This window comes from Equus caballus, chromosome 5 (assembly GCF_041296265.1).
Source record: "Equus caballus isolate H_3958 breed thoroughbred chromosome 5, TB-T2T, whole genome shotgun sequence".
Taxonomy (NCBI): domain Eukaryota; kingdom Metazoa; phylum Chordata; class Mammalia; order Perissodactyla; family Equidae; genus Equus; species Equus caballus.
Genome location: NC_091688.1, coordinates 27,769,098 through 27,796,415, shown reverse-complemented (window position 1 = coordinate 27,796,415; position 27,318 = coordinate 27,769,098). Strand labels below are relative to the sequence as shown.

The 27,318-nt window shown below is 37.3% G+C and overlaps 2 protein-coding genes across 7 annotated transcripts in view; one reads left to right on the top strand and one right to left on the bottom strand.

Annotated features, from left to right (window-relative positions):
• LOC106783153 (complement component receptor 1-like protein) overlaps nt 1–27,318 on the top strand; it is a 245,565-nt gene that overhangs the window by 94,160 nt on the left and 124,087 nt on the right. The window lies entirely within an intron of this gene.
• The window catches only part of LOC100057298 (complement receptor type 2), a 151,469-nt gene that overhangs the window by 93,429 nt on the left and 30,722 nt on the right, over nt 1–27,318 (bottom strand). For 4 of the 5 annotated variants that reach the window (XM_023640791.2, XM_070267886.1, XM_023640789.2 and 1 more), the window contains 2 exons: nt 25,956–26,061; nt 22,348–23,090 (listed from right to left, as the gene is read on the bottom strand). In XM_023640791.2, the coding sequence (XP_023496559.1) occupies nt 25,971–26,061 (91 nt within the window). In that variant the 3' untranslated portion in view covers nt 22,348–23,090; nt 25,956–25,970. Of the gene's footprint in view, nt 1–8,406; nt 8,507–9,154; nt 9,346–22,347; nt 23,091–25,955; nt 26,062–27,318 lie in introns of those variants that run through there. The other variant, XM_070267887.1, reaches the window with a different exon arrangement.

Sequence of the window (27,318 nt, the reverse complement as noted above, 5' to 3'; positions counted from 1 at the left end):
CACTGAAGCGGAGCATGTGAACTTAACCACTCAGCCACGGGGCCTGCCCCCCAAGACGATAGACTTTAACTAGTCTCTCTCTTTTATTTGTCCTCCAACAACAAATCCTTCATATGACAGCTAAAGTGAGTCTTTAAAATTGTAAATCAGATCATGTCACCCCTCTGCTTTAAAGACCCTCCAGTAGCTTCCTGTCAAATTTAGATTAAAGTCTGAAGTCCTCACTGTGGTCTGCATAGCCCTCCATGACCTGGCTCTGGCTGTTCTTCAGACCTCTTTTCCTCTCACTCTTTTCTTCACTCACTCTGTTGGAGTCATACTGGTTTCCTAACTGAACGCTCACAACTTGAAGAACATTCCTCCAGCAAAGTTTTGTTCTTGCTATCAGCAATGACCTTCCCCCATATGTCTCAGTCCCTCACTTTGTACAAGCCTCCAAGTTTTATTGCCTCAGAGTTACCTGCTCTGAGTATTCTATATATAATAGCACCTGCATTCTTCCCCTGTGACTATTCCCTCCACTTACATATTTTTCTTCATAATGGTTATCACTCTCATATTACAATATGTATTTGTTTGCTATTTGTTTCCCCCACAACAATTTAAGTTTCATTAAAGATAAACTTTCTTTTGTTAACTAGTATATTCCTAGTACCTGCAATAGTTCCTAGCACAAAGTAGGTATTCAATAAATACTTATTATACAAGTGCATAAGTAAATGTAGTTCCATAGATACAATGTACTGTTGAACAGATTTGCAAATTCAAATTTGTTAAAGTCTTCCTATGTCCATGTATTTCATGGAGAGAGGTAAATATAGAGATTAACTTTAGAATTTTTAAAGTATACAAGTTAAAATTTGTGGGGTAACATGTAAACTAAGAGAAATAGAGGCTATTAATTTCTAAGCTAGTAAAGGAAGTAATGGAATAAGGATACAAAGCCTAAATCAGCACAAAATAAGCTTAAAAAGTGTGAAAAATGCAAATATAGTGCAAATAGGAAACACAAAATAAGATAGTAGGCATTAGTTTTAAATTAATTTAATTGCTAATGTAATTACATTAAAAGCAAATGGATTAACTCTTTAGTTACAAGGCAGAGATTGTTAGGCTGGATTAAAAAAATATAGCTACAGTAGTCCCCCCTTATCTGCAGGGATATGTTCCAAGACCCCCAGCAGATGCTTGAAACTGCAGATACTACCAAGCCCTATATATACTATGTTCTTTTCACTGAAAGGGAGCACTTTATGGCTTCTCTTTGGCATATCCAAATTCCCAGCATCACTACCCTTGTGCTTTGGGGCCATTATTAAGTAAAATAAGGGTTACTTGAACACAAGCACTGCAGTACTGTGACAGTTGATCTGATAACTGAGACAGTTACTAAGTAATGGGCAGGTACCATAGACAGCATGGATACCCTGCACAAAGGAATGATTCACGTCCTGAATGTGAGATTTCATCATGCTACCCAGAATAGTGTCCAAATTAAAACTTATAAGTTGTTTATTTCTGGAATTTTCCATCTAATATTTCTAACTGAGGTTTTGACTGTCAGTAACTGAAACCGTGGAAAGTGAAAATTCAGAAAAGGGGGGACTACTATATAAGTTGTTCACCAGAGACTCACCTAAAACATAATGATACAGAAAGGAAAAAGTAAAAAGATAGCAAAAGAATATTCAAATAATCAAAAGAAAGCAACGTGGTTATATTCAATCCATAGTAAAGACTTTAAGTCTACATTCAAAATAGATTTTTAACTCAAAAAACATTACTAGAGAGAAAGAGCAGCTCTACATAATGATAAAAGTTTTAATACTCTTGGAAGATATGCAAGTATTAAATGTGTCTACACCTAATTACATAGTATCAAATATATAAAACCAAAAACAGAAATACAAGGAAAAATTAGAAAAATTCATGATTATAAGAGTTGATAGATCAAGCCTGCTTTAGAAAAGGAACACGCTCTGCTCATTTTATAAGGAAAAAATTGGTTGTAAAGCCAGACAAGAACAGTATGAGAAGCAAAAATTATTAGGCTTCTTACACTCACGAGCATAAAAGAAAAAGATCTGAAACAAAATATAAAACAAATCTAGCAATATATATAAAATATTTATAACACTTCTAGACCAAGTTGATTTCTCACAAATTTAAGGTTTAAGCTGTTAATGTAATTCATCACAGTATTACTTCAGAGATTAAAGGAGAAAAGTTGTATTATCATCTCTAAAGATGCAGGAAGATCAGTTAATAAAATTAAAAATCCTTTCATGATAAAAATTTTAGGAATAGAACCCTCAAAAAAGGATACATAGAAAAATCCTATAGCAAACATCATATTTAATGTTGAATCATTGAAAGCTTTTGCCAAGGGACTGGGAATGAGACAAACTATCCACTGTCAGCACAACATTATAGTGGAGATCCCAGCCAGCACAGCGAGGCAAGAAAAAGAAATAAGAAGAACAAGGACTGGAAAGAAATAAATGAAATTGTCCTTATTTGAATTTACAATTTACTCCTGGAAAATACAAAAGAATCTGTGGCTAAAATGTCATAACTCATGGGGGAGTTTGGTCAGGTTTCCGTGTGTTAAATCAATATTTAAAAGCCAATTGCATTGCTTATGCCAGAAACGAATAGAAAATAAAATCTTAAAAAATACTACTGAAATAACATGAAAATATTTAGTACCTAAGAATGAATATATTGAAAAGATATTCCAAAACTCTATGGATAAAATTATAAACTTCTATTAGAATCACGTAAGAAGATGTAAATAAATGGACTGTTCATGGCTTGGAAGACTCAGTAATATAATGCTATAAATTTCCTGCAAATTAATATAGAGTTTTAATGTAACTGTGATCAAGATTTCTGTATAGTTACAATAGGCTATTGATTGTCAGGAAATCAATGTAGTGTATCATGAATCAACATAGTAGATTGTGAATGGCATAAAAAATGGAATGCAGTAGAATGAAAATATGAATATGTTTTATGTACTAAGTATTGTTTTGTGACACATTTAAAATTTTTTTATTAAGATAAAATTCACATACTATCAAATCTATCCTTTTAAAGTATACAATTCAGTGGCTTTTAGTATATTCATAAGGTTATGCAACCATCTCCACTATCTAATTCCAGAACATTTTCATCACACCCAAAGGAAAACTCATACCCAATAGCATCACTCTGCATTCTCCTTCCTCACAGCCCTTTACAACTATTCACTTTCTCTATCTATGGATATGCCTATTTTGGACATTTCATATAAATGGAATTATATAATATGTGACCTTTTGTGTCTGGCATCTTTCGCATGTCTTCAAGGTTCATCCATGTGGTAGCATGTGTCAGTACTCCATTCATTTTTATGGGTGAATAGTATTCCATTGTGTGGAAGTACCACATCTTGTTTATTCATAATCACTTGATGGACATTTGGGTTGTTTAGACTTTTTCACTATTATGAATGATGCTGCTGTGAACATTTGTGTACAAGTGTTTTGTAAGGTATACAATGGGATAAGAATATGCATATAAATTATGAAGTGATTACCACAATCAAGTTAATTAATACATCTCTCACCTCACGTAGTTACCAGTTGTTTTGTGTGTGTGTAGTAAGACACTTAATATCTACTGTCTCAGCAAATTCAAATATACAATACAGTATTAATAACTATACTCACCATTCTGTACATTAGATTCCCCAGAACTTATTCATCTTATAATTGGAATTTGTATCCCTGGATGAATATCTCTTAATTTCGCCTCCTTCCTCAGTTCTTGGCAACCACTATTCTGCTCTCTGGTTCTATGAGTTCAACATTTTTAGCTTCCACATATAAAAGAAATCATAGAGTATTTGTCTTTCTGTGTCTGTCTTCTTTCACTTCTTTCACCTGTCTTCCAGGTTCATCCGTGTTTTCCCAAACAGCAGGATTTCCTTCTTTTTATGACTGAATAATATTCCATTTAATATTCAATGTTTTGGAAGAGTTTGACAACTTATATTTAATTCCTTTTTAAATTTTTGCTGTAGAATTCAATCACAAAGCCATCTGGTCCTGAGCTTTTCTTTGTTGGGAGGTTTTTGATTACTGCTTCAATCTCTTTACTCATTTTTGGTCTCTTCATATTTTTTATTTCTTTATGATTCAGTCTTAGTAGGATTTATATTTCTAGGAATTTATCCATTTCTTCTAGTTTATCCAACCTGTTGGTATAGAATTGTTCATAGTAGTCTCATGATCCTTTGCATTTCTGTGATATTGGTTGCAATGTTTCCCCTTCATTTATAATTTTATTTATTTGAATCTTTTCTTTTTTTCTTGGTTAATCTGGCTGAAGGTTTGTCTATTTTGTTTATCTTTTTAGAAACCAACTCTTGGTTTGGTTTTGTTTTGAGAAAGATTAGTCCTGAGCTAACATCTGCTGCCAATCTTCCTCTTTTTGCTGAGGAAGACTGGCCCTCAGCTAACATCCATGCCTGTCTTCCTCTACTTATATGTGGGACGCCTGTCACAGCATGGCTTGACAAGTGGTATGCAGGCTCACACCCAGGATCCAAACCAGCGAACCCCGGGCCACCGAAGCAGAAGGCGCAAACTTAACCACTGCGCCACTTGGCCAGCCTGTAAAAACCAACTCTTAGTTTTGTTGATCTTTTCTATTGTTTTTTCTGGTCTCTGTTTCATTTACTTCCTTCAGTTCTGTTAATATTTACTTTATATAGTTAGGTGCTCAAATGTTGGGTGCATACATATTTACTATTGTTTATCCTCTTGATAAATTGACCCCTTTATGTTTATGTAGTGACTTCCATGACTATTGTGACAGATTTTGACTGAAAATCTATTTTATCTTATATTAGTCTAGCAACCTCTGCTCTTTTTCAGTTACCACTTGTATGGAATACCTTTTTCTATCTCTTCACTTTCAGCCTATGTGTGTCCTTAAAGCTAAAGTGAGTCTCTTGTAGGCACCATATGGTTGTATGTTGTTTTTTTTTTTCCGTTCATCCACTCTATGTCTTTGATTGGAGAATTTAATTAATTTACATTTAAAGAAGTTATTGATAGGTATGGACTTACTATTGCCATTTTATTAATTTTTTCTGCCTGTTCTGTATTTCCTTTGTTCTGTTTTTCCTCTCTTGATGTCTTCCTTTGTGATTTGTTGATTTTTTTTGCAGTGTTATGTTCTGATTCCTTTCTCTTTATCTTTTGTGTATCTTCTAAAGATTTTTCCTTGTGGTTACCATGAGGCTTACATAAAACATCTTATACTTACAATAGTGTATTTCAAGCTGATAACAACTTCAGTCACCTACAAAAACTACACTTTTATTTCTTCCTCACATTTTATACTATTGATGTTACACTTTACATTTTTTTATATTTTGTATAAATTAACAAATTATTGTAGCTATAGTTACTTCTAATACATTTGTCTTTTAAGTTTTATACTCAACTAAAAATCATTTATGTACAACGAGTACAGTATTAGAGTACTCCGAATATGACATATATTTTCAGTTGTGTTAGGCATCTATATAGGAGTGGAATTGCTAGGTAATATGCCAACTCTATGTTTAACTTTTTGAGGAACTGCTGAACTGTTTCCTAACGCAGCTGTACCATTTTACATTCCCACAAGCGATGTATAAGGGTTCCAGTTTCTTTATTTTCTCACTCATACTTGTTATCGTCTGTCTTTTAGATTATAACTATCTTAGTGGATATGAAATGGTATCTCATTGTGGTTTTGATTTGTACTTCCTTAATGACTAACAATGTTGAGTATCTTTTATGTGCTTATTGGCCATTTGTATTATTTCTTTGAAAAAATGTCTATTCAAAACCTTCGTCCATTTAAAAAGTTGGGCTGTCTTTTTATTGTTGAGTTGTAAGAGCTTTTTGTATATTCTGGATATGAGATTTTTATAAAGTCTATGATTTGCAAATATTTTCTTCCATTCTATAGGTTGCCTTTTCATTTTCTTGATGGTGTCCTTTGAAGCACAAAAGTTTTTAAATTTTATTGAAGCCCAGTTTGCCTATTTTCTCTTTAGTTGCTGTGCTTTGTGTGTTAAACCTGAATAATCATTGCCTAATCCAAGCTTATGAAGATTTACACCTATGTTTTCTTCACAGAGTTTTACAGTTTTAGTTCTTAATTTAGATCTTTGATCCATTTTGAGTTAATTTTTGTATATGGCATGAGGTGTGGTCCTAATTCTTTCTTTTGCATTTGGTTATTCAGTTGTTACAGGACCAGTTGTTGAAAAGACTGTTGTTTCACCATTGAATTGTCTTTGGCACCATTGTTGAAAATCAGTTTATCATATATGTATTGGTTTATTTCTGGATTCTCAATTCTATTTCATTGATCTATATGTCTGTCCTTATGCCAGTACCATGCATTCTTGATTACTGTTGGTTTATAGTAGGTTTTGAAATTGGGAAGTTCTTCTTTTCTAAGATTGTTTTGACTGTCTGGGTTCCTTGCATTTTTATCTGAATTTTAGGATTGGCTTGTCAATTTCTGCAAAAGAATGCTGGGATTTTGTATGGATTATGTTGGATCTGTAGATCACTTTGGTGAGATCAATATTATACATCAATATTGTTGCAATTTTAACAATATTAAGTCTTCCAACTCATGAACATGGGATGTCTTTCCATTTATTTAAGTGTTCTTTAATTTTGCTTCAACAATCTTTTGTGATTTTAGTGTACAATCTTACACTTCTTTGATTTAGTTTATTTCTAAGTGTTTTATTCTTTTTGATGCTATTGTAAGTGGAATTTTTTCTTCATTTCATTTTCAGATTGCTCATTGCTAGTGTACAAAGTACAATTTATTTTTGTATATTGGTCTTGTATCCTGAAATCTTACTAAACTATTTATTATCTGTAATAGGTTTTTTGGTGTGTGTGTATGCACATTCCATAGGATTTTCTATACAAAACATGTCATTTACAAACAGATTGTTTTAATTCTTCTTTCCAATCTGAATGTCTTTTATTTCTTTTTCTCACCTAATTGTCCTGGCTAGAACCTCCAGTGCAATGTTGAATAGAAGTGCCAAGAAATTTTGCAACACTTTTAATTTATATAGATGTGTGATGTGTGTGTTTGAGTGTTTGTGTATGTGTATGTGTTGTAAAAATATATTTCCTAGCTGTGGATCATGGTAAAATGTTTGAAAACCACTGCCCTAGAGAAGCTTTTGCACATGTGCATTAGGAGACATGTATAAGTATGTTTATATCGGGAATGCTTATAATAGCCCAAACAAAACAAAGCAAAACAAACTAGAAACAATCCAAATATCCAACAAACAATCAAGAACAAATAAATAAATTGTAGTATATCCATACAAGAGAATACCATCTAAAGCGAAAATGAATTAACCAGAATCACATTGATAAGTGTCAGAACTAAACTATTAAATAAAAAAGCAAGTTGCAGAGAAGTATACATAACATCATGCCATGCATATAAAGTTCAAAACATGTAAAGCTAAAAATATACTGATTAGGACTATGTATGGGGGAAATTGGAAAAGAAATGCAAGGGAATGAAAAACATAAAATTCAGGGTGGTGGTTATTTCTGGAGCAATTTTGGAGGTAGAGGAATGGGAATTGGGAAGGGCACACAGAAGGGTTCAAAAGTACTAGTAATGTTTCTTAAGGTGGGTGGTGTACACTCTGAAGTTCATTTTATTGTTATTGCAATTTTTATTTTTCACTTATGATATTTAGTATGTATTTTAAGTAATCAATAAATAATTAAAGTAAATCAAAATTTAAGATACAAGGTGAAGCAGTCTCTCCACTTCTTTCCTAAATTTGTTGTCTCCTCCAAGGATAAGCCAAGAATATCCCCACAGCGAGATTCCTACACTGTGTGCACTTCTGGAGGAGAAGTGCTATAACAATTAAGATTCCACCACATCTGCTCCATCATCCCAAACAAATCACTATTTCCCACTTCACCCTGAGCCCACCATCTCCAGTTGTTACTTTGACAATACATGTGTGGGTCAGCTAGGGTTTGTTTCATTTGCTTCTTTAGAGAGCTGGTCCTTCCCATCTAATGAATGCTTCCTTGGTTTTAGATGTACCAATTTGATGTGCAAAGCTCTCCCTCCCCCCTCAGTTTCTAGCATGGAAACAGGTTTTCCTATTTTCCAAATATTTATTTTGTCATTTCAAGGGTAGTTAAATGACTGGGTTCAAGCCACCACCTCTACTTAGAAATCATTTTGCTATATTTTTAAAGACAGGTAATTTAACTCTCCTTTCTAAGACTATTGTTTAGAGATTGGTGTTATGATTCTAGAACTGTGATCCCAATGCTACTGTCAACTCACCCTTCATTACACAAATAATTAACAGTTGATCCAAACTGGATGTCTCCATTTACGACCATTTTGCCATTTGTGGGTTCTGGAGGAGATCTACATTGTTTACCTATGGGAAAGAAGCAGAGTTTTGGGACTGTGTGTAGAATACTTCAAACTTCTATTAGTACATGAGATCCCGAACCTGGCTGTAGCTTTACCGAAGAGTGTTGTAGTTACACAGGTTTTGCCACATTGAGGAAACTTACAAGACTGCCTTAGGACCAGCCACCTACTAAGCATCACTTTCAAAAAGACCTCCCCTCCTGATCTGTCTCATCCCCATATTATGCCTCCCAGAAAAGTATAAATTTTATTTATTACCAAAGTGTTTTCTCTGTAATTCATCCTGTGTAAATCAAAGGTCTGGAGGTCTGGGATTTTTCTCCCCACCTAGTTATTCAATGCACTTTTCTTTCCTTTCCTGAGTCATTTATTACTTAGTTTTAGTTGTGAAAATGGGAGACCCCTAGTAAATGGAGATTTTCTCTCAATTATGTCTTATGATAGTCATTTCTCATGGAATGAAATTGTAATGAAGGTGTCAGGAACTCACAGCAATAGGAAGATACGACCAGCGAGAATAACTTTCACAACTATTATGCCTTCGGCAAACTTATGGAGTCATATGTGTCTTAGTTCTGAAATTTGAACAATCGAATCAGATCTTATGGATGTTAGACTGACACAGAGGAGTTCTCAGTCCAGAGTTACTTACGTTTACAGATGTTCTCAGCAGTTGACCAGACCGAATTTGGTAGGCAGGTGATAGAGAACTCTCTCTGGTAGTAACCAGGGCGGCACTTATACTTCAAAGACGTCCCAATGGGAAACTCATTCTCTTCAGTCAATGTTGTAGGCTTGGCAAATGGCAACCACTCCGGGGCTTTGCATTGACCTAGAGACCAAGACCACAGAGACAACAAAGGTAATGGAAAAACTTCTACTCCACTTCATCTTTTTCTCCAATATGCTTTATAGATGTAATTAAAGAAGAAAAAGAACACTTTAATAATGATAAAAAGATTGCTTCCCTTAGTAGCAACTTTAGAAATGAGCTTTTAAAATCAGCATCTACACAGTTAAAAAGTCCTGCTATTTTGAAGGCAATTGAAATTATACATACAGTAGTCCCTCCTTATCCACGGTTTCACTTTCCACAGTTTCAGTTACCTGAGGTCCTAAAATATTGAATGGAAAATTCCAGAAATAAATAATTCATGAGTTTTAAATTGCATGCTATTCTGAGTAGCCTAATAAAGTCTAGCACGATCCTTCTTCATCCTGCCAGGGATGTGAATCATCCCTTTGCCCAGTGTATCCACGCTGTATATACTACCTGTCCATTTGTCATTTAGTAGCTGTATCAGTTATCAGGTTAACTGTCTCGGTATCACAGTGCTTATGTTCAAGTAACCCTTATTTTACTTAATAATGGCTCCAAAGTGCAAGAGCAGTGATGCTGGCAATTTGGATATGGATACAAATACAAACACACAGTCTTTCATTGGAGGGAAAACTAATTAATATTTTCAAATTTTAGTCAATCAGGAAGTCCGGTGCCCAGGCGTCATCTATCCCATTCTTATTTATCATTCTCTTGTGTAATAAGATGCACTCATGCATTTCATCATCCATCTTCACACTCAGTGGTCCACCAAGACCTAGCAGGACCGAGAGCCCAATCTCTGGCCTTCAGCAGCAGTCGCCACTATTGAAGTCTGTTGCCAAGTCAGTTATTTCAGCACAAGGAAATTTCAGCACATGCGTTGAAGACAAAGCTCAACAAATAAGCTAAACTTTACTTTATGAAAACATATATTTAAAAATGCATATTTGGGGGGCAGGCCTGGTGATGTAGTGGTTAAGTTCACATGTTCTGCTTCAGTGGCCCGGGGTTCGCAGGTTCAGATCCTGGGTGCAGACCTACACACTGCTAGTCAAGCCACACTGTGGCAGCATCCCACATAAAATAGGTGAAGATTGGCAGAGATGTGAGCTCAGCAGCAATCTCCTTCAAGCAAAAAGAGAAAGATTGGCAACAGATGTTAGCTCAGGGCCAATCTTCCTCACACACACACAAAAACAAATAAGAAAAAAAATGCATATTTTGAATTAAATATTAGACTCAGCTACTTCTCTTTAAGGCCTAGTAGGTGTAAGTTAAAGTAATAAAAATACTATTTAGGGTTAAACAATATGTAATCAAAAAGAAATATCTGTTGGAAAAATATCACCATTTTAGTTCTGGAACTATTTTCTCCTCTGTTTTTCTTAATCTTCTGTTCCTCCTCACACTCCCTACTAATTTTCAAATTATGGAGAGTACATTGATACCAATCGATTAACTGGTCAATTTTATTAGTTTTCAAACAACCTGCTTTTAGCTTTGTTGATTTGCTCTTATCTTTATTGCTATTTTCTTGAGTTTATTTACTGTTCTTTTTTAAAAAAAAATAAATTTCTTGAGATGATTATGTAGATTTTTTTTAGTTTTCAGCTTTTCGTAGTTTCTCAAATAAGCATTCAGACTACTATTTTTATTCTAAGCATAGATTTAGCTGCATTCCACAAGTTTTGATTCATCTTTTTCAGTTCAAAATATTTGATAATGACCATTGTGATTTCTTCATTGCCTCATGATTTATTAGAAATGTTCTGCATAATCTACCAACATTTGAAGAATTTTTTAAGCTGAATATTTATTATAAATTTCTGAAGTTGATTGAGGCTTGTTTTATGGCTCAGCATGCAGTCAACTGTGGTAACTGTCTCATATCTGTTTGTACAGCATCTGTGTGTCTGTGGCAGAGGGCGCAGCGTGTGGGCATGTCAGTTCAACCTGTCCATCATATTTGTTCAAATCCTCTGGATACTTACTGATTTTGCTGGGTCTGCATATTCTACCAGATGCAAAAGGAGTTGTGTTAAAATATTCTATCTTACTGTACATTTGCCTTACTTCTTTTTCTAATTCCATTTTTTACTGTATATATTTTCATTATATTTTGTGGTAGATGGACCCTTTTATCATTAGAAAATATCTTTCTTTACATCTCTAGTAATGATTCTTGCCTCAAATTCTATTTTGTTGACTTTATTTGTAGAACAAATAAAAAACAAATAGGGGCTGGCCCAGTGGCATAGTGGTTAAGTTTGCATGCTCTACTTCAGCAGCTGAGGGTTTGCACGTTCAGATCCCAGGCACAGACCTACACACTGCTCATCAAGCCATGCTGTGACGGCATCCCACACACAAAATAGAGGAAGATTGGCACAGATGTTCGATCAGGAACAATCTTCCTCACCAAAAAGAAAGAAAAAGTGTAAAAATAAATAAAATAAAAAACAAATAATAAGAATATAAATTTAATCCTCCATACATCAATAATTATTTTAAATATAAACACACAATGATAACTTAAAGATAAAGATTGTTATAATGCCACATTCACCAAATCAGCTTTCTTTTGGTTTGTTTTTGCATGGTATGTTTTCCATCCTTTTATATTCATCTGTTCTTTCCAAACACGTACATTGTTTCTTCCATATGGACCATATATAGTTTTTATTTTTAATTCATTATTATAGAGGTTCCCAAACTTACTCAGGTCACAGTGCCCAACTTAGGGTCTCAGTTTATTAAATTTTATATTATGTATATTAAATTTTAAATATTTATACTTAATAATTTTATATTTATAAATTATATATGTATACTAATATCATATAATATATATAAATAGAAATTTAAAGAAATATGATACAGATAAAATAAACATTTTAAATGCTTTGCTAATCATGATGACTTTGTCTGATCATTATCTAAAATCTAATGTGACAAAATTCAGACACAATGAGTTTCTCTGTTGCCAATGGTGGATATAAAGCTATATTTCAACTAGTTTCTTGATACTTTCTAGATTTTTTCTTGTTGTCAACTTTAGTCAGTTGTGATTAGACCGACAGTGTTTCTTCCTCCTAATGTCTCTCACAAGGTACTCATGTGTCTGTGTGGGGGTAGGGGTGTGGGGATTGTCAGAGATGCCATTTTCTTGTCTGCTTGAGTGGGCCGCCTTAGAATTATCTTCACTCGGTGTTTCTGTGCAGGAAATTTTGAGTTACTTGTCCAATCATGAAGGTTATATTAGATAAACTAGGTAATATAAACCATGAATCTACTCATCTGAGCATATGTAAATGGAAATATGTTACAAAGCACAGAAAACAAACCAGAACCCGCCTCCTTTCTACCTTGCATCTCTATATTCAGTGTAACACAGTGAGATCTGACCTGAGGACCTGGTGAGGGCGCCAGATTCTACCTTATATTAAACACTATCCTAATAATGCTTAATTAGTGTGCTAATTTTTATATAAAATAAATATCTCTGTGAATCATCCTGTACAACCATTTTTTTGGATTCACTTCTTAAGTGCTACTAAAGCCATGCCCCTTCCATTCAGCTTTTTCTGATGATTGGATCTGAGCTGTCTTCCTTTTCAGTTATCCTGTGGCCTTTAGGCACTCTTGTGTGACTTCCTAGTCATGGTTTCTTAAATCTGGATGGGGATTTCCAGGTTACAAAACACCGTCATGTACGCTACTTCATATGATTTTCCAAATAACCCTCTCAGATAGCAGATGTCAATTATGGTTTTTTTTGGTGAGGAAGATTCGCCCAGAGTTAACATCCATTGGCACTCTTCCCTTTTTTTTTTTTTTTTTTTTTCACTTGAGGAATATTAGCCCTGAGCTAACATCTATGCCAGTGCCTCCACAGCATGGCTAATGAGCAGAGTAGGTCTGCACCCAGGGTCCAAACCAGCGGACCTGGGCAACAGAAACAGAGCATGCAGAATTTTAACCACTTGGCCATGGAGCCGGCCCCCAATTATGTTCATTTTATACGCGTGGACACTGAAAGTTAAGGATGTTAACTGATTTGCTGGGTCCAAGACCTCCAGTTAGCAAGTAGCAGAGGCTGGAAAACGCAGAACCCTGGCCTCCTAATTAAGGAGATTTCATAACCCCCACCACCCTACTTCTATATGCATACACCTTGGGGGCAAGGTCTTTCTTACACTTCTTTTAAACTCCAAAGTGCTGTGCACACTGTCGGCATTCCATCAGCATTTTCTTTACCTAAATTACTTTTGCCAAATAAATTACTAGATAGTTTAGGCTGTTTCACACTAGGAGGTTATTGTGTTAACCTTAGTAAATATTTTTTTTGCAATTAATAGTGTCTGGGATTGTTCTATAACAGTAAGTTAATAAACATGGGCAAACTATAACAACATTCCAGTGAGAAGGAGGCCAGATACTCACAAGGTCCACAAAAATTTCTGAGCATTGATGACAGATTGCTTAACTTACTTGACATGCTTCTCTCCCGGAAATAAAACTTTAGATTTTATCCCATTTCTTCACCTGATAGGTTACTTTCTGACATCTAAGGAGATAAACTGTTAACTACAACTTTCGTGGAAACTTGGTTTTCCTTTTTCCTTACTCTCTTGAAAGAGAAGTCACCATTAAATAATGAATGCAAAAATGTCTAGTGCCAGCAAAGAGCAAACTCAGTTGTCAAGAAGAGGCTGGACAAAAATAAGCAACACTGTCGCCTCAACTGAGAGGTACCCCACGAGTCTAAGCAAGGCCAAAAATAAGAAGAGAAGGGTTCTAGTTGAAGATATTTACCTACTTGACGTTAAGAGGAAGAAAGGGAAGACGTACCTCAAAATTTACGTGGCAGTCATGACAGGCTTTATTTTGTATTAAATGTGTGGCGAAAATGCGACAACATGTAAACACTTCTACAGTCCCTTCTACCTGCAGCTAGTTATACTGAGGATTCTGGAGCTTAGCTTGCTCATCTAACCTTAAGTGCCTGGCATGGGATATGTCTTAATGTAGGCCCTTAATAAGTGTGTGTTAATGACATTGGTGGTGGTTGGGTGTGAGCAGGGTGAATACAGTCCGATGCAGGGCTGTTTTAAGGTGATAACTGCACCGCCTGCACTGGCCTGGCCAAACACCCCCATGAACAAAGTGTAATGGTTGGGGGATCGAAATTGGTTAAGTGACAGGACGGTGTCAGACCCTTGACACACTTTATGACATTTAGGTATCAACACCACGAGGTAGAGATATCAGTACTCCCATTTTACAGATGGGGAGACCGACTCAGGTGCAGTAAGTTTCCTGTTATGAAGTTAAGAAGTTGCTAGGATTAGAACCCAGGTTTGTGAAATTGTCAGTTCCCTTTCTTTCGCTATGATCAGCGCTACCCTCTGCTTTAGCCAGTGTTTGTGACTATAAAAAGGCAAGGAATTTCCCGCAGCATCCGTTTAGCATCTGCACCCTCCTCCGAGCAGCGCACAACAGAAGCCCCCTTGCAGAGGAGAACTCAGCTCTTACCCAGAAGCAAAGAGGGTCCGGGTATACCGAGGGGATCCCAGAGCCCACCTGCCTCTTCACACGCTTAGCCCGCTGAAAGCGATACCTAGGACCCGAGCGCCCAGAGCAACGCGTGCCTGCTCCGCCCCTCCTGCCTCACCCGCCCCAGCGGGCTCTCCACACTGGCCCCGCGTCTCACCCCAGGCCGCTGGCAGCGCGAGCAGCACCAGAACCGCCAGGAGAGCTCCGCAGCAGCAGGAGAGAGCCGGCGCCAGCGGGGGGAGAGGCTCCGGGCTCCTCGCAGCAGAGGCTCCCATCCTCCCCAAGCACCTGCAGGAACCAGATGCGATCTAGAAGAAAATCGAAGTAAGGGGAAAGTGCAGCAGGCCAGGCTTCACGCCCAGGGTGTGAGAAGTGCGGCAGGGTTCCGGGACAAAAAGGTTTTTGACCACAGCTTCCCCTTCGTGGGCGAGGTCTTGTTTACTCACAGTTAGCATTGTTTCTAATGAGTAAGGCTCTCGGAGAACTTAGGGACCCATGTACCGGAGTAAAATCTGGCAATGCTTCAGCTCCTTGATGTATTCTGCCTTCGAGGATGGGCAGTTGCAGACACAGGCGGTGGATTCTCGCAGCTCCGCTTCCATACACCCCTGCCTGATTTCTCCCCTTTGCAAGAATCCACGTGGGTAGGTCAGCTAATGAAATGCCTGCTCTGTATGTTGAAACACAGTTGCAGGCCGCATGTACAATGGACAGGGAATATGAAGAACCGATGACTTTATCTTGGATTGAGGTATACCAAGCCATTGAAAGATTTTTTTAAGTGATTTAATCAAATTTGCATTTTAAAAATATAATTTTGTCTGTAGTATGGAGACTGAATTGGAATAAGGCAATAGTGTACGGGGGAGACCGGTAAGGAGGCTTTTTGCTATCATCCAGGTGAGATTTGGTAGTGAGCTTGACTGGGGATAAGGCAGACAGTTAGGGAAGATATTGGAGATGGAATGAACAGAATTTGCTCATGTGTTGGATTTGGGTTACTTCCTTTCTTAAAGTTAGTGGTGAGAAAAAGAGGATTCAGCAGTTAGCCCCAGGATTCAAAATGAATGATGATGCTGTTTATTGAAGTAAGAAATATAGAGGAGGGATGAGTTTGGAGCAGGGGATCAAGAATTCAAGGATAAGACAAAAGGGTGTGTGTGGTGGGCTGGATAATGGTCTCCCTAAGATGTTCACATCCGAAAGCCCAGAATCTGTGAATGGATGTTATCTGACATGGCAAGGGGGATTTTGCAGATGTGATTAAATTAAGGATCTTGAGATGAGAGATTTTCCTGGATTATCTGGGTGAGCAGCGTCATCACAGGGGTCCTTATAAGAGGAAGGCAGTAGATCAGAGTGGGAGAAGTTGATGACTGAAGCAGAGAATGGAGTGATGCCAAGGAATGACAGCCAAGTCTAGAAGCTGGAAGAGGCAAGGAACAGATTCTCCCCCGAAGCTTTCAGAAGGAATTAGTCTTGCCAACACCTTGGTTTTAGCCCTGTAAGACTCATTTTGGACTTCTGACCTCTAGAGTTGTAAAAGAATAAATCTTTGTCATTTTAAGCTACAAGGTAATTTGTTACAGCAACAGTAGGAAACTAAGATGGGGGAGAGAGGGTAGCTTGATCAAAGGAAAGTGTCAGAGGTTTTGGGGTTTTCTCATTTGTTTGTTTTGTAACTAAGAAAGACTTGGGCATGGCACTGATAGAGTTTAATGAGGGCCAGGAGGTATGGGAATGTTCTAGGAAAAGGTTGGGAATATAGGTAGTTTGCTGATTATAAAGCTGGACTTCCAGAAATACCCAAAAAGAGGCCCTTTGAAAAGGAAAGAGATGGAAGAGGGTCAAAATCTCAGGAATTGATGGGACTGTTAAGAAAGAACATGTAGAATAAACAATAGGTAGATCAGGATGGAAATACGTGAACCACATCCAGGCAGATTTTGCAAATATTCTTGTGTATCATGGACCCTTTTCTCTGTTTGGTCAAGCCTATGGGCCTTTTCTCAGAATTAATTTTTTTTTTTTTTTTTGATGAGGAAGTTTGGCCCTGAGCTAACATCTGTGCCAGTCTTCCTCTATTTTTCGTATGTGGAAAGCTACCACAGCATAACTTGATAAGCTGTCCACACCCAGGATCTGAACTTGCGAACCCCGGGGCCACTGAAGCGGAGCACGGGAACTCAACCACTACACCGCCAAGCCAGCCCCAGTCAGAATTTATTTTTTTAATGCATAAAATGTGGTATATAGGAATACAAAGGAAACCAGTTATATTGAAGTTTGATTCTAGCCATGAACCTTTGGAGGTCTGTGGCCCCTATGTTAAGAACTTTAGATTTAAAAATTAATAGAAACAAGAGTCAGTTGTTTCTAAAGCAAGAGTTGGAATGAGTTGTGTGGAGCAATTCCAAATATCGAATGCTATAGAGAGGGGAGTAGGATGAGAGTCGAAAAGATAGTGTAGCGGATATTTCAGTCAATGTGTTAGCTCTTTTCTCCTCCATGCATAGCTATGATTCATAGTGGAGTAAAGACACTCCAGATGGAAAACTAGCATTTTCTACTCAGTGCAGCTTCACTAATGGAGACCCACCTACACAGTCCGGTGAACCTATTTCACTCAGCATGGATAGCCTTAGCACACACAAGCGTTCCAGAATACTGTCGTACTTCATTTGTCCCTCTCACTCAAGTCTCAGCTCCTACCTTCACTAGTAGAGAAAGGGCAGTGTCCCAAAGGCCAGGTGTGTTTCTTATTTTCCATTAGTTTCCATTAGGCTCTCTCCCAAGACTCTATTGCAAGGAGTATCTACTTTGATCATATCACTTATCACAGCCCCTTTTTAATGCATCCAATATCATTCTCTCAAGGATCTGATATCGTCCTTTCAAATTATTCTCAACAGAGCAACAGAAGAAGCCAGATCTTAGTACACTGAGGAAAAGGGAACAAAAGATTCAATTCCCCAGCCTTACATCACATGCTATCAGAATATACCACTCATTACCACTGCTTTTTGCACTAGTCTTCTAGCATCTGCTTTGTCACCTCATTCCTTGAAAGGTTCTAGCTTCTAGCAAGCCTCTCTACCATTAGTTCTGTCATAGTCCTCATTCATTCGATATTCACATTTTAAAATTTTTAAATTTGAAATTTTCAAATACCTGGCCTTTCAACGCCTTGATCTTCTCTGCCAGTGATCTTGTCCTTCACTCTGCTCTGCCACTTATGCCTATGGCTGTACCTTAGATCTTTTCCTCATTAATAACTGCAACCCCTCCATAAGTTCAACCATCCCACTATCCAACCACTTATCCTATCCTTCTAGTTGGCCTCTAGTACCCTGACTCCAGCAATCTTTGAATCTCCCAGTACCTACAATCCATTGATCTTACCATTGTCTTTCAATCTCAAACTCCCTGAATGTCCTCACTTTCATTCTTACCAGGTTAAATTCCGTGGTCCATCACTATAATCACTATCTTACATACAATCTTGGCTTCTTTGCCCTTTTCTCACTTTATCAAATTCATTAGACAAACAAAACTCCTGGCTAGATTCAATTCTCCATAATTTGGCCCCTGTATCAATTAAACTAAATGTGGCTGGAGAAAAACACATATCCATGATGACTAGTCTTACTTTAATGACGACTCATTTCAAATGGATCATTGTAATGCTGCCTGGTATTCCTGCTATGTTTGCCTAGTCCATTTACCTTCTCATTCTCCTAACTGAATATTTCATATTTTTTTAAATGTTCTTTATTTTATTTTATTTTATTTTATTTTATTTGAGGAAGATTAGCCCTGAGCTAACATCTGCTGCCAATCCTCCTCTTTTTGCTGAAGAAGACTGGCCCTGAGCTCACATCTGTGCCCATCTTCCTCTACTTTATATGTGGGATGCCTGCCACAACATGGCTTGACAAGCAGAGTGTAGGTCTGTACCCAGGATCTGAACCAGCAAACCCTGAGCTGCTGAAGCAGAAAGTGCAAGCTTAACCACTGCACCACTGGGCTGGCCCCTCATATTTTTTATTTTGGCGTTGAACTCTGACATCTCCTCCATCATTCTATTTTTCTTTTTGTGTGCATGAGGATGATTGGCCCTGAGCTAACATCTGTTGCCAATCTTCCTCTATCTTATGTGGGATGCTGCCACAGCTTGGCTTGAGGAACAGTGCTAGGTCCGTGTCCAGGATCTCAACCTGCGAATCCAGGGCCACCAAAGCAGAGCACGTGAACTTAACCACTACGCCACCAGGCCGGCCCCTCCTCCATTATTCTTAATCTCTGTTTATAACTTCACTTCTATTTTCAGAGAAAATAGAAGCAATCAAAAAGAACTTCCACCAGCTTCTCCCATCGCTTCACCCAAATACCTGTACCTGACCTGGATAGCTTCCTGATCTCCTGTTGGTATGGTTATACTGTTCACATCTGTATCTAAGGCTAACCTCCCCACTAGTGCACTAGATTTGATCTGTTTTCACGTGCTCTAGGACAGCACTCCAAGAAATCTTCTCTCTTTCTCCAGCATCATTATTTCCCCCTTTCTACTGGATTTTATATAAGCATGCAAACAAGTTATTTCTCCAAATACAACAGGCATAGTCCCTTTTGGTTTGTTTTTCTTTTCCCCTAATGTTCCTTTTGCTTGGAACACTTTCTAATCAGATAGCTATCTGCTTGGCCACCTCCCTCATCTCCTTGAGTTTTTTATTGCTCAAATGCGACCTTCCCAACGAAGCCTTCCTTGGCCACTATTTACAATTGCACATCCATTCAGAACTTCCTTTCCTCTTTCCCTGTTTCATATAATTTAAAAACTTGTACCTACCATTTTTCATTTTATTACCATATGGCAATCTGCTTTTTTGTCTGTCTCTCCTCACCAGAATAAAAGCTACATGAGGACATGTCTCTTTATCACTGCTATATCTCCTGACCTAAAACACTGCTTACCACACACAAGGATTTACATAATTATTTGTTGAATGAATGAATGAAATGATTGAGGCAGCTAAGGTCAACCACTTTTTCAGGAAATTTGGTAAAGAGAAGAGAGAAAGTTTAAAAGAGAAACATGGATAGTTTGGCAGAGGGTTCGTTTTCAGATGGAGGGTATGGTGGATATTTGTTGCTTTAACTGGGTCCCTTCTTTTGGAATTGGCTCTCTGATTTTTCCTCTGGGAAACCCCCTCTTCCCCATAGTTCCATGTGGTTCAGATGGACCATGGTTTCTCAACCATGACACTATTGACATGTTGAACCACATACTTCTTTGTTGTGGGGGGCTGTCCTGTGCACTGTAGGATGTTTAGCATCATCTCTGGCCTCTACCCACTAGATGCCAGTAGCATTCCTCTCCTTCAAAATTCTCTGCAGCCATTGCCAAATGTCCTCTGGGGGGCAAGATCACCCTACTTGAGAACCTCTCAAGTAGATCAGTTCTACTCCCAGCTCCAAACCTGGGCAGGTAGTTCAGGCCTTGTCCTCTGCTTATTTCACTGTCCTGGCCTAGCAAGTGGTTCAGGTGAGGGCATGTGACCCTATTTGGACAAATCAGAGCAGATGAAGGGAGTTTTTAACAAGTTATTGGACAAGAGAAGCTCTTTGTGCTGGAATGCTAAGATGACAAGATGCGTGCTTAGCATTGTCAGCAAATATTTTGCCCGTTTTTAGGGAGTGTCTACCAGAGAATGAGGGCAGCAAGGAAAATCATAACCAGGAGATAGAACAGATTCCTGAGGATATGATTTGAATTTAATTCTTATTTTGACTGAAGCCAGCTGTACCCTTGGTCTTTTCAGTCCTGTGATATAATAAAATTCCTTTTTGGTCTAAGCCAGTGTGAGATGAATTTCTGTCACTTGCAGCTGAATGGGTTCTGGCTTAAGCAGGTTTGTAGGTAGAAAGAAGGAGCCAGTGATGAAAAAGGACATAACTGATGAAGCAGTGTCCTGGAAGAAACAGAAAGAGATGAGAAGAGAACAGCATAGTCTATGAAAAGTAGAAGATAGAAATGAGGATAAGTAGGAGTGGATATAGATAAATCTGGAGGTTGAGGGACAGGAAAATTGAGAGAGTTACCCCATGATATTTTCATTATCTACTAAGAGAAGGAAGGAGAATAGGGTAAAGATGAAGGTAGACTAGAGTGGATGGCTGGAGTTGCATAAACAGATAATTTGGAGAAATGAAAATGGTACTAACTGTTCACAAAAGACAATGTATTGTATTATTTCATTTATCTGAAATGTCTAGAACAGGCAAATCTATAGAGACAGAAAGTAGATTCGTGATTGCCTAGGGCTGAGAGGATGAAGGGGGGTGGGGAGTGACAGCTAATAGGTAACGAAAATGTTCTAAAATTGATTGTGGTGAGAGTTCCACAACTCTGTGGACATACTAAACGCCATTGAATTGCACGACTTAAATGAGTGAATTGTGTGGTATGTGAAGTATATCTCAATAAAGTTGTTTTTTAAAAACAAAAAAAAGACAGAAAATGGTACTGACTGTGAATGAATAAAAGATGCTGAACAGCATCCCACTTCTGGGTATATATCCAAAAGAATTGAAAGCAATATCTCAAAGAGATATTTGCAAACCTGTGTTCATAGCAGCATTGTTCACAATAGCCATGAGGTAAAAACAACCTAAATGTCCATCAACAGATGAATAAACAAAATGTTGTATATACATGCAATAAAATATTATTAAGCCTGAAAAAGGAAGGGAATTCTGACACATGCTACAACATGGATGAACCTTGAGGATATTATGTTGAGTGTCACATAAACCAGTCACAAAAAGACAAATACTGTATGGTTCCACTTATATGAGGTATCTAAAGTAGTCAAATTCATAGAAACAGAAAGTATATGGTAGTTGCCAGGGGCTGGAGGGAGAGGGGAATGTGGAGTTATTGTTTAGTAGGTATAGCATTTCAATTTTGTAAGATGAAAAATTCTGGAGATCTGCTGCATAACAATGTGAATATACTGAACACTTCTTAACTGTACGCTTAAAAATGATTAAGATGGTAGATTTTATGTTCTATGTTTTTTACCACAATTGAAAAAATAAAAAAAGATGTCAAACAGTATACATAGTCTAGGTGAAGACAGGGAGAGTAAATCTGTGGTAGCCAGTGAACAAGACTTTATTTTCTCAACAGTTTAAATTCTGGAGCAGCGAAAATTGACAACTGGATTTAGAGTGTGGTGGGAGAGGGGAAATGAGCTGGCGGAAGATGTTGGCTGGACAAATAGAAGAGAAAGTCTTGAGGAGGAAGGAATTGAGTTTGTGGGTTGAGAGTTTGGCTAAAATGATGAAGTAGTGGGATCCAGTAGAGGGCATAAATGTTAAATCAGGAACTCTAAAACCTTAAGACTATGTCTATTATTCAAGAGTTCATTGACTCCAGGAAAAAAAATCACATAAGGCAAGTATTTTTTACGATAAAATTTATTTGAATGACTAATGTACACAGTATTAAATGACATGTTACAAGCAACTAGAGCTTCCGACAAAACTGCCAAGGAATCATCCAAAGCTTGAATTGTACACCAGAACCTTAAAATTAAAACTTGACTCACATAATTTAAAAAAATTTGTACAAATTGTAATTACTGAGTGATTATGGAAAGGCAAAGTATATATTGTGAAAAAAAACTCAAACAAAGTGGAAATAAAAGAGAAATGTTTAACCATATCAGAGAAGGACGCCACTATGGAAAGAAAATCAGACTTCCCAGTAGAGGTATGCCCATGATAATGAGAAGAAATACTTCATATTTTGCTTAAATAACTAAAACCACATTATAACCAAACATATATGGTAGCAGTAAGTGTGCTGATTACAAAAAGAAGAGTCTAGATACCAGGACAGCTCTTTTTAGTGCCTTCCTTAAAAAGGTGACAACTTCAGAGCTATGTAATTGTTTCCGCCATAGTCTGGCTCCAGGCACAAGTGAGGCTTCAGAAAGTCCTTGAAGAGCTCGGGCAATGAAACTGGACTCCCATATTAATCACTAAGCAAAGTTTCTTTGTTCTGCTTGAGAATAAGTGCATAGAGGAAGTTATAGCTTATGAAATCATTTCACTGATGTTGAGAGCATACAAGTAGACTTGCCGATGATGGAGTGGTTTCTTTCCAACCAATATTCAGTTGGATTCCAAGCAACAAAGCACACTGAAATAGATAACTGCTGATTAGGAGGCAGCATGAATAGCAGTGGTGCAACTCAAAGTCTAAATAATGGGAGTGTTAACATTCTCTCTATATACCAATTATAAATGCTATAACCAATAACGCATCAAGCCTATTAGAAGATATCATTCTGTTAAGAGGTCCTTCTTCAGAGAACATGATCTGTAGCAAAAAATAATTAAATTTTATATTGACAAATATGAATTAAAATAAATAAGGGAGAAATTGGAGCAACAGTCTCATACTCATTCACATATTCATTCAACAAATATTTATGTAATAGCTTTACTTTGGACCCCCACAGGTTTGGGTTTAGAGGTCACTCTGGCATGGTCTCCCCTGTTCTCCTCTTCCCTTTTTCTATGACTTGACAGAAGCAAGTAACTTTTCCTTCCTCAACTGCCACAGCAGTTTTTCTGCATCTTCTTTATGGCATATAATCTTACATTATATGTCTATGTCTTATTTCTCTTACTAAAATAAGCTCCAAGAGGACAGAGGTGGTATCTTTATTTTATATTTATAGAGGTATACCCAGATTTATAGATTACATAGATTACATAGGAGAAAGCAGTTGGAAGTGAGATTTGAGCTTGAATTCTAACTTTGCCGATTACTGACCCTGAGACCTTGGCCAAGAGAACCTTTTGGCCTTGGCTTTCTCATCTTGGATTTTATGTGCTCACCTTGGTATTATCTTGGAATAATACTTTTCAGTGTTGTAGTGAGTACTAAATGAGATAAAGTCTGAAAGACCCTCAGCATAATCCTTGGGCATAGTAAGTGTTCAAATATTCACCTCCATTTCTCCGGGGAACCTCAGGTGGACCCTTCATGTTGCCTGTCAACCTCTCTATACTCCCTATCATTCATTCAGTCCCAATCTCTCATGGTGACTACTTAATGCCTTCTCCTTTCTCTTTAAATCCTTAACATCTCCTTTCCCAATCTCCCTCTGAGCCAATCATTTTACTTCTACTCACTGAGAAAACACGAGCATTCCACACATACATTCACTTTCACATCTCCCCACCTGCCTTCATCTGCACCCATACATGCTGCCTCTTCCCTCCTGTTACTAAGGCCACTCTCCTATCTAAGGTCTACTACTGCCCTGGTTCAGCAGTAGATCCCATTCCTTCTAGGTTACCTAGATATTGCTCCAGTAATTCCTTTTCTTTCCTGCCATCATTTCCCCCTACATACTAGCTCATTCCTATCACCATACAGGAAATGCAGCATAGCTGCGATCTCCCCATGCTTAAAAAATATTTCCCGATTTACTTCCCACTCTTGCCATCACTCTACTTATCTACTCCTCTTTCTAGAAAAACTCCTTGAAAGAGTTGTCTGTAATTAATATCTCTTAAGCTCACTTCAGTCAGGGTTTTGCTTCCTTCCTCTCCACCAAAACTGCTCTTGTCAAGTTCACCAACACATTCTGTGCTGCTAAATACGAGTCAGTTTTCACTACTCATCTTTCTGGATCTACCAGCAGCATTTGACGGGGTTGATCACTCCCTCCTCCTTAAAATTCTTTCTTCACATGACTTCTGGAACACCACACTCTGGGTTTTTCTCTTGTATCAGAGGCTGCCTCTTTCTTCCTTTGTTTGTTCCCTCTCACTCCATGACTCCTAATGTTGGAGGATTCAAGGCTCTACATTTGGACTTTTTCTATTCCCTAGGCTCTCTTACCCACTGGGTGATCTTATTCGGTCTCATTATTATGTACATCCAGACACTGACAAGGCCCAAATTTGAATCTTGAACCTGGACCTAATCCTTGAAATACAGACTTGTATATCCAACTGCCTTCTTGACACTTCTACTTAGATGTCTACTAGATATTTCACACTTAACATCTCCAAAGTGGAACTCCTGGTTTTTCTCCCCAATCTTCCTTTTCACATTCTCGGTCTTCTTAATTAATGGCAATTCTATCCTTCCAGTTGCTCAGGCCAAAAAACTCTGGCATCATCATTGACCCCTCCCTTTGTCTCATATTCTGATACAAAGTGTCAGCAAGTCTTACTGTCACTATCTTAAAAATGCATGCAGAATCTGACCTCTTCTCACCAGCCTGGTGGTAGCCACTCACACCTTGCCTGGATTATATTGTGAGAGTCCTCACTGATGCCCCATCTTCTGTCCTTGGCTTCCTACCCTCTCTTCTTAACACAGCAGTTGAGGTGATCATTTGTTCCTCCACTTAAAACCCTCCAATAGTTCCCATCTCAGAGTAAACACCAAGCTCATTAAAATGACCTAGCATATTCCATATGATTGATCATCCTCACCCTCCTCCCCTTACCTCTCTGATTTCACCTCTACCTCTTTCTCCCTCAGTCAGTCCATACCAAGCCACAACAGGCCTCCTTGCTGTGCCTCCCACACAGCAGGCACACACCACATTATGGTCGGTCTGTGCACTTGCTGTTTCTTCTCCCTGGAATGTTTTTCCCCCATGTGGCTAGCCCCTTACTTCACTCTAGTCTTTGCTCAAATGCCATTTTCTTAGGGAGGACTTCCCTTCCAAATACCTGGCCCTCTCTATCCCCTTCTCCTGCTTTATTTCACTCCATAATACTTATGATCTTCTTATTTATTTTATTATTAATTATTTTGCTATTTATTTAAGTATTTGTTGAATGGATGAATGAATTTTTAAAAGCCAGGACAGTATTTTGCAATATGAAGTAGGTAAGTTAAGTTAATTTCTATGCATGATTACTAAAGACTTATGCAATAGAACCATAGACATTTAGTACTATGCTTATTAATAAATATAAATTGAAGAAATTTTGACAAATAAATTAATAAGAATGTTTCAATTTCATTAGATACCAGTTTGTCTTCTGATTAGCTTGCTGGGTTGTATGGATCAATAGAATATACTTCTTTTGCTTCTAAATGAATATCTTCTTTATGGCCTGTATTTGTATAATAATTGCTAAATGGAAGAAAGAAGAAAAAAGTAAAATCTTTACCCATTGGCCATGATTACTATTAAGATGTAACAGTTGTTTGCTTTCCATAATCCCCAACACTTTTCAAGAATGATGTCATTTTATTGTTCTAAGTATCCTATGAAGTAATCACTAAAATCCCCACTTTTTTGAAAGGCCCATAAAAATATACAAGTTGCTAGGCTGCTACATATCCAAATCAGAAGTTAATATTAGGCACTTTTACCTCAGATCCAGGATTCTTAATGACTAATAAATATGACCCCCAGTTTGAAAAAAAATCCAAAAGAAGCTTTTATTTTAGGATATGATCATAAATTTACCTTTTGGGGACACGATCTTCCCATCTAATTTAAAAGGAAATTTTTATATTTTATATTTAATTTGAAATCCTTACATAGTCATACAGCACTAAAAGCTTTAAATGATTTTTAAGAGGACATTTTTTTACTTTTTGGAAGCACATGTACTTTGCTTCTAAAACCACTTTGCCACAATTAGCGAAGGACAATAAAATGTGATTATTCTATCATGTAGAATTCTGAAATAAAGTATTACAAAAATGCTTGGGAGAAAGATTACTGATAAGGGTACTTATAGCATATCACTCACTACCATATTTAAGAGGTCAACTTATAGGAAGATACGTTAAGAATATCATAAAATGGTCATTTTTAGGTCAAAGTGAGATTTATGTTTTATTAAAATATCTTAGAAGACTAGAGGATAGTATAGTCTCTCTTTAAAATGTTTGGATGGCTTTTAAAAATATTTAATTTTGTCACTAGACATCTACTTTTCAGTGAATTATTACTCATTGCATTTACAAATAGTATTTAAGGCAACTCAAATGTCTATAACAACTATCAGAAAATGAGTTGAAGTCGGTTAGAAAATGTAAATAAAACAAGTGAGTGATGCTTAGGAATTTAGTCTAATCAAGTTGGTTTGTATCAGTTGAGGCACTTGTATATAGTATATGATATATTAATGTTAAAAAACTTAATAATAAACAGACTGGAACATTATGAATTATTTGCGCTTGTAGGCATTCCCAAAGTTTGCAAATGTTCCTATACATGCAATGCTCTGATAGCAAACTTAGTAGCATGAAGGAAAGAGATAGAGACCACATTTTCTATTTATTTAAATTTCTAATTACTCTTGGCTAAAATTATCTTCTAACTTCCTGTGAGGAAAGCCATGCAAATGCCATCCCTATTTTTTTTTCTTGAGACCGT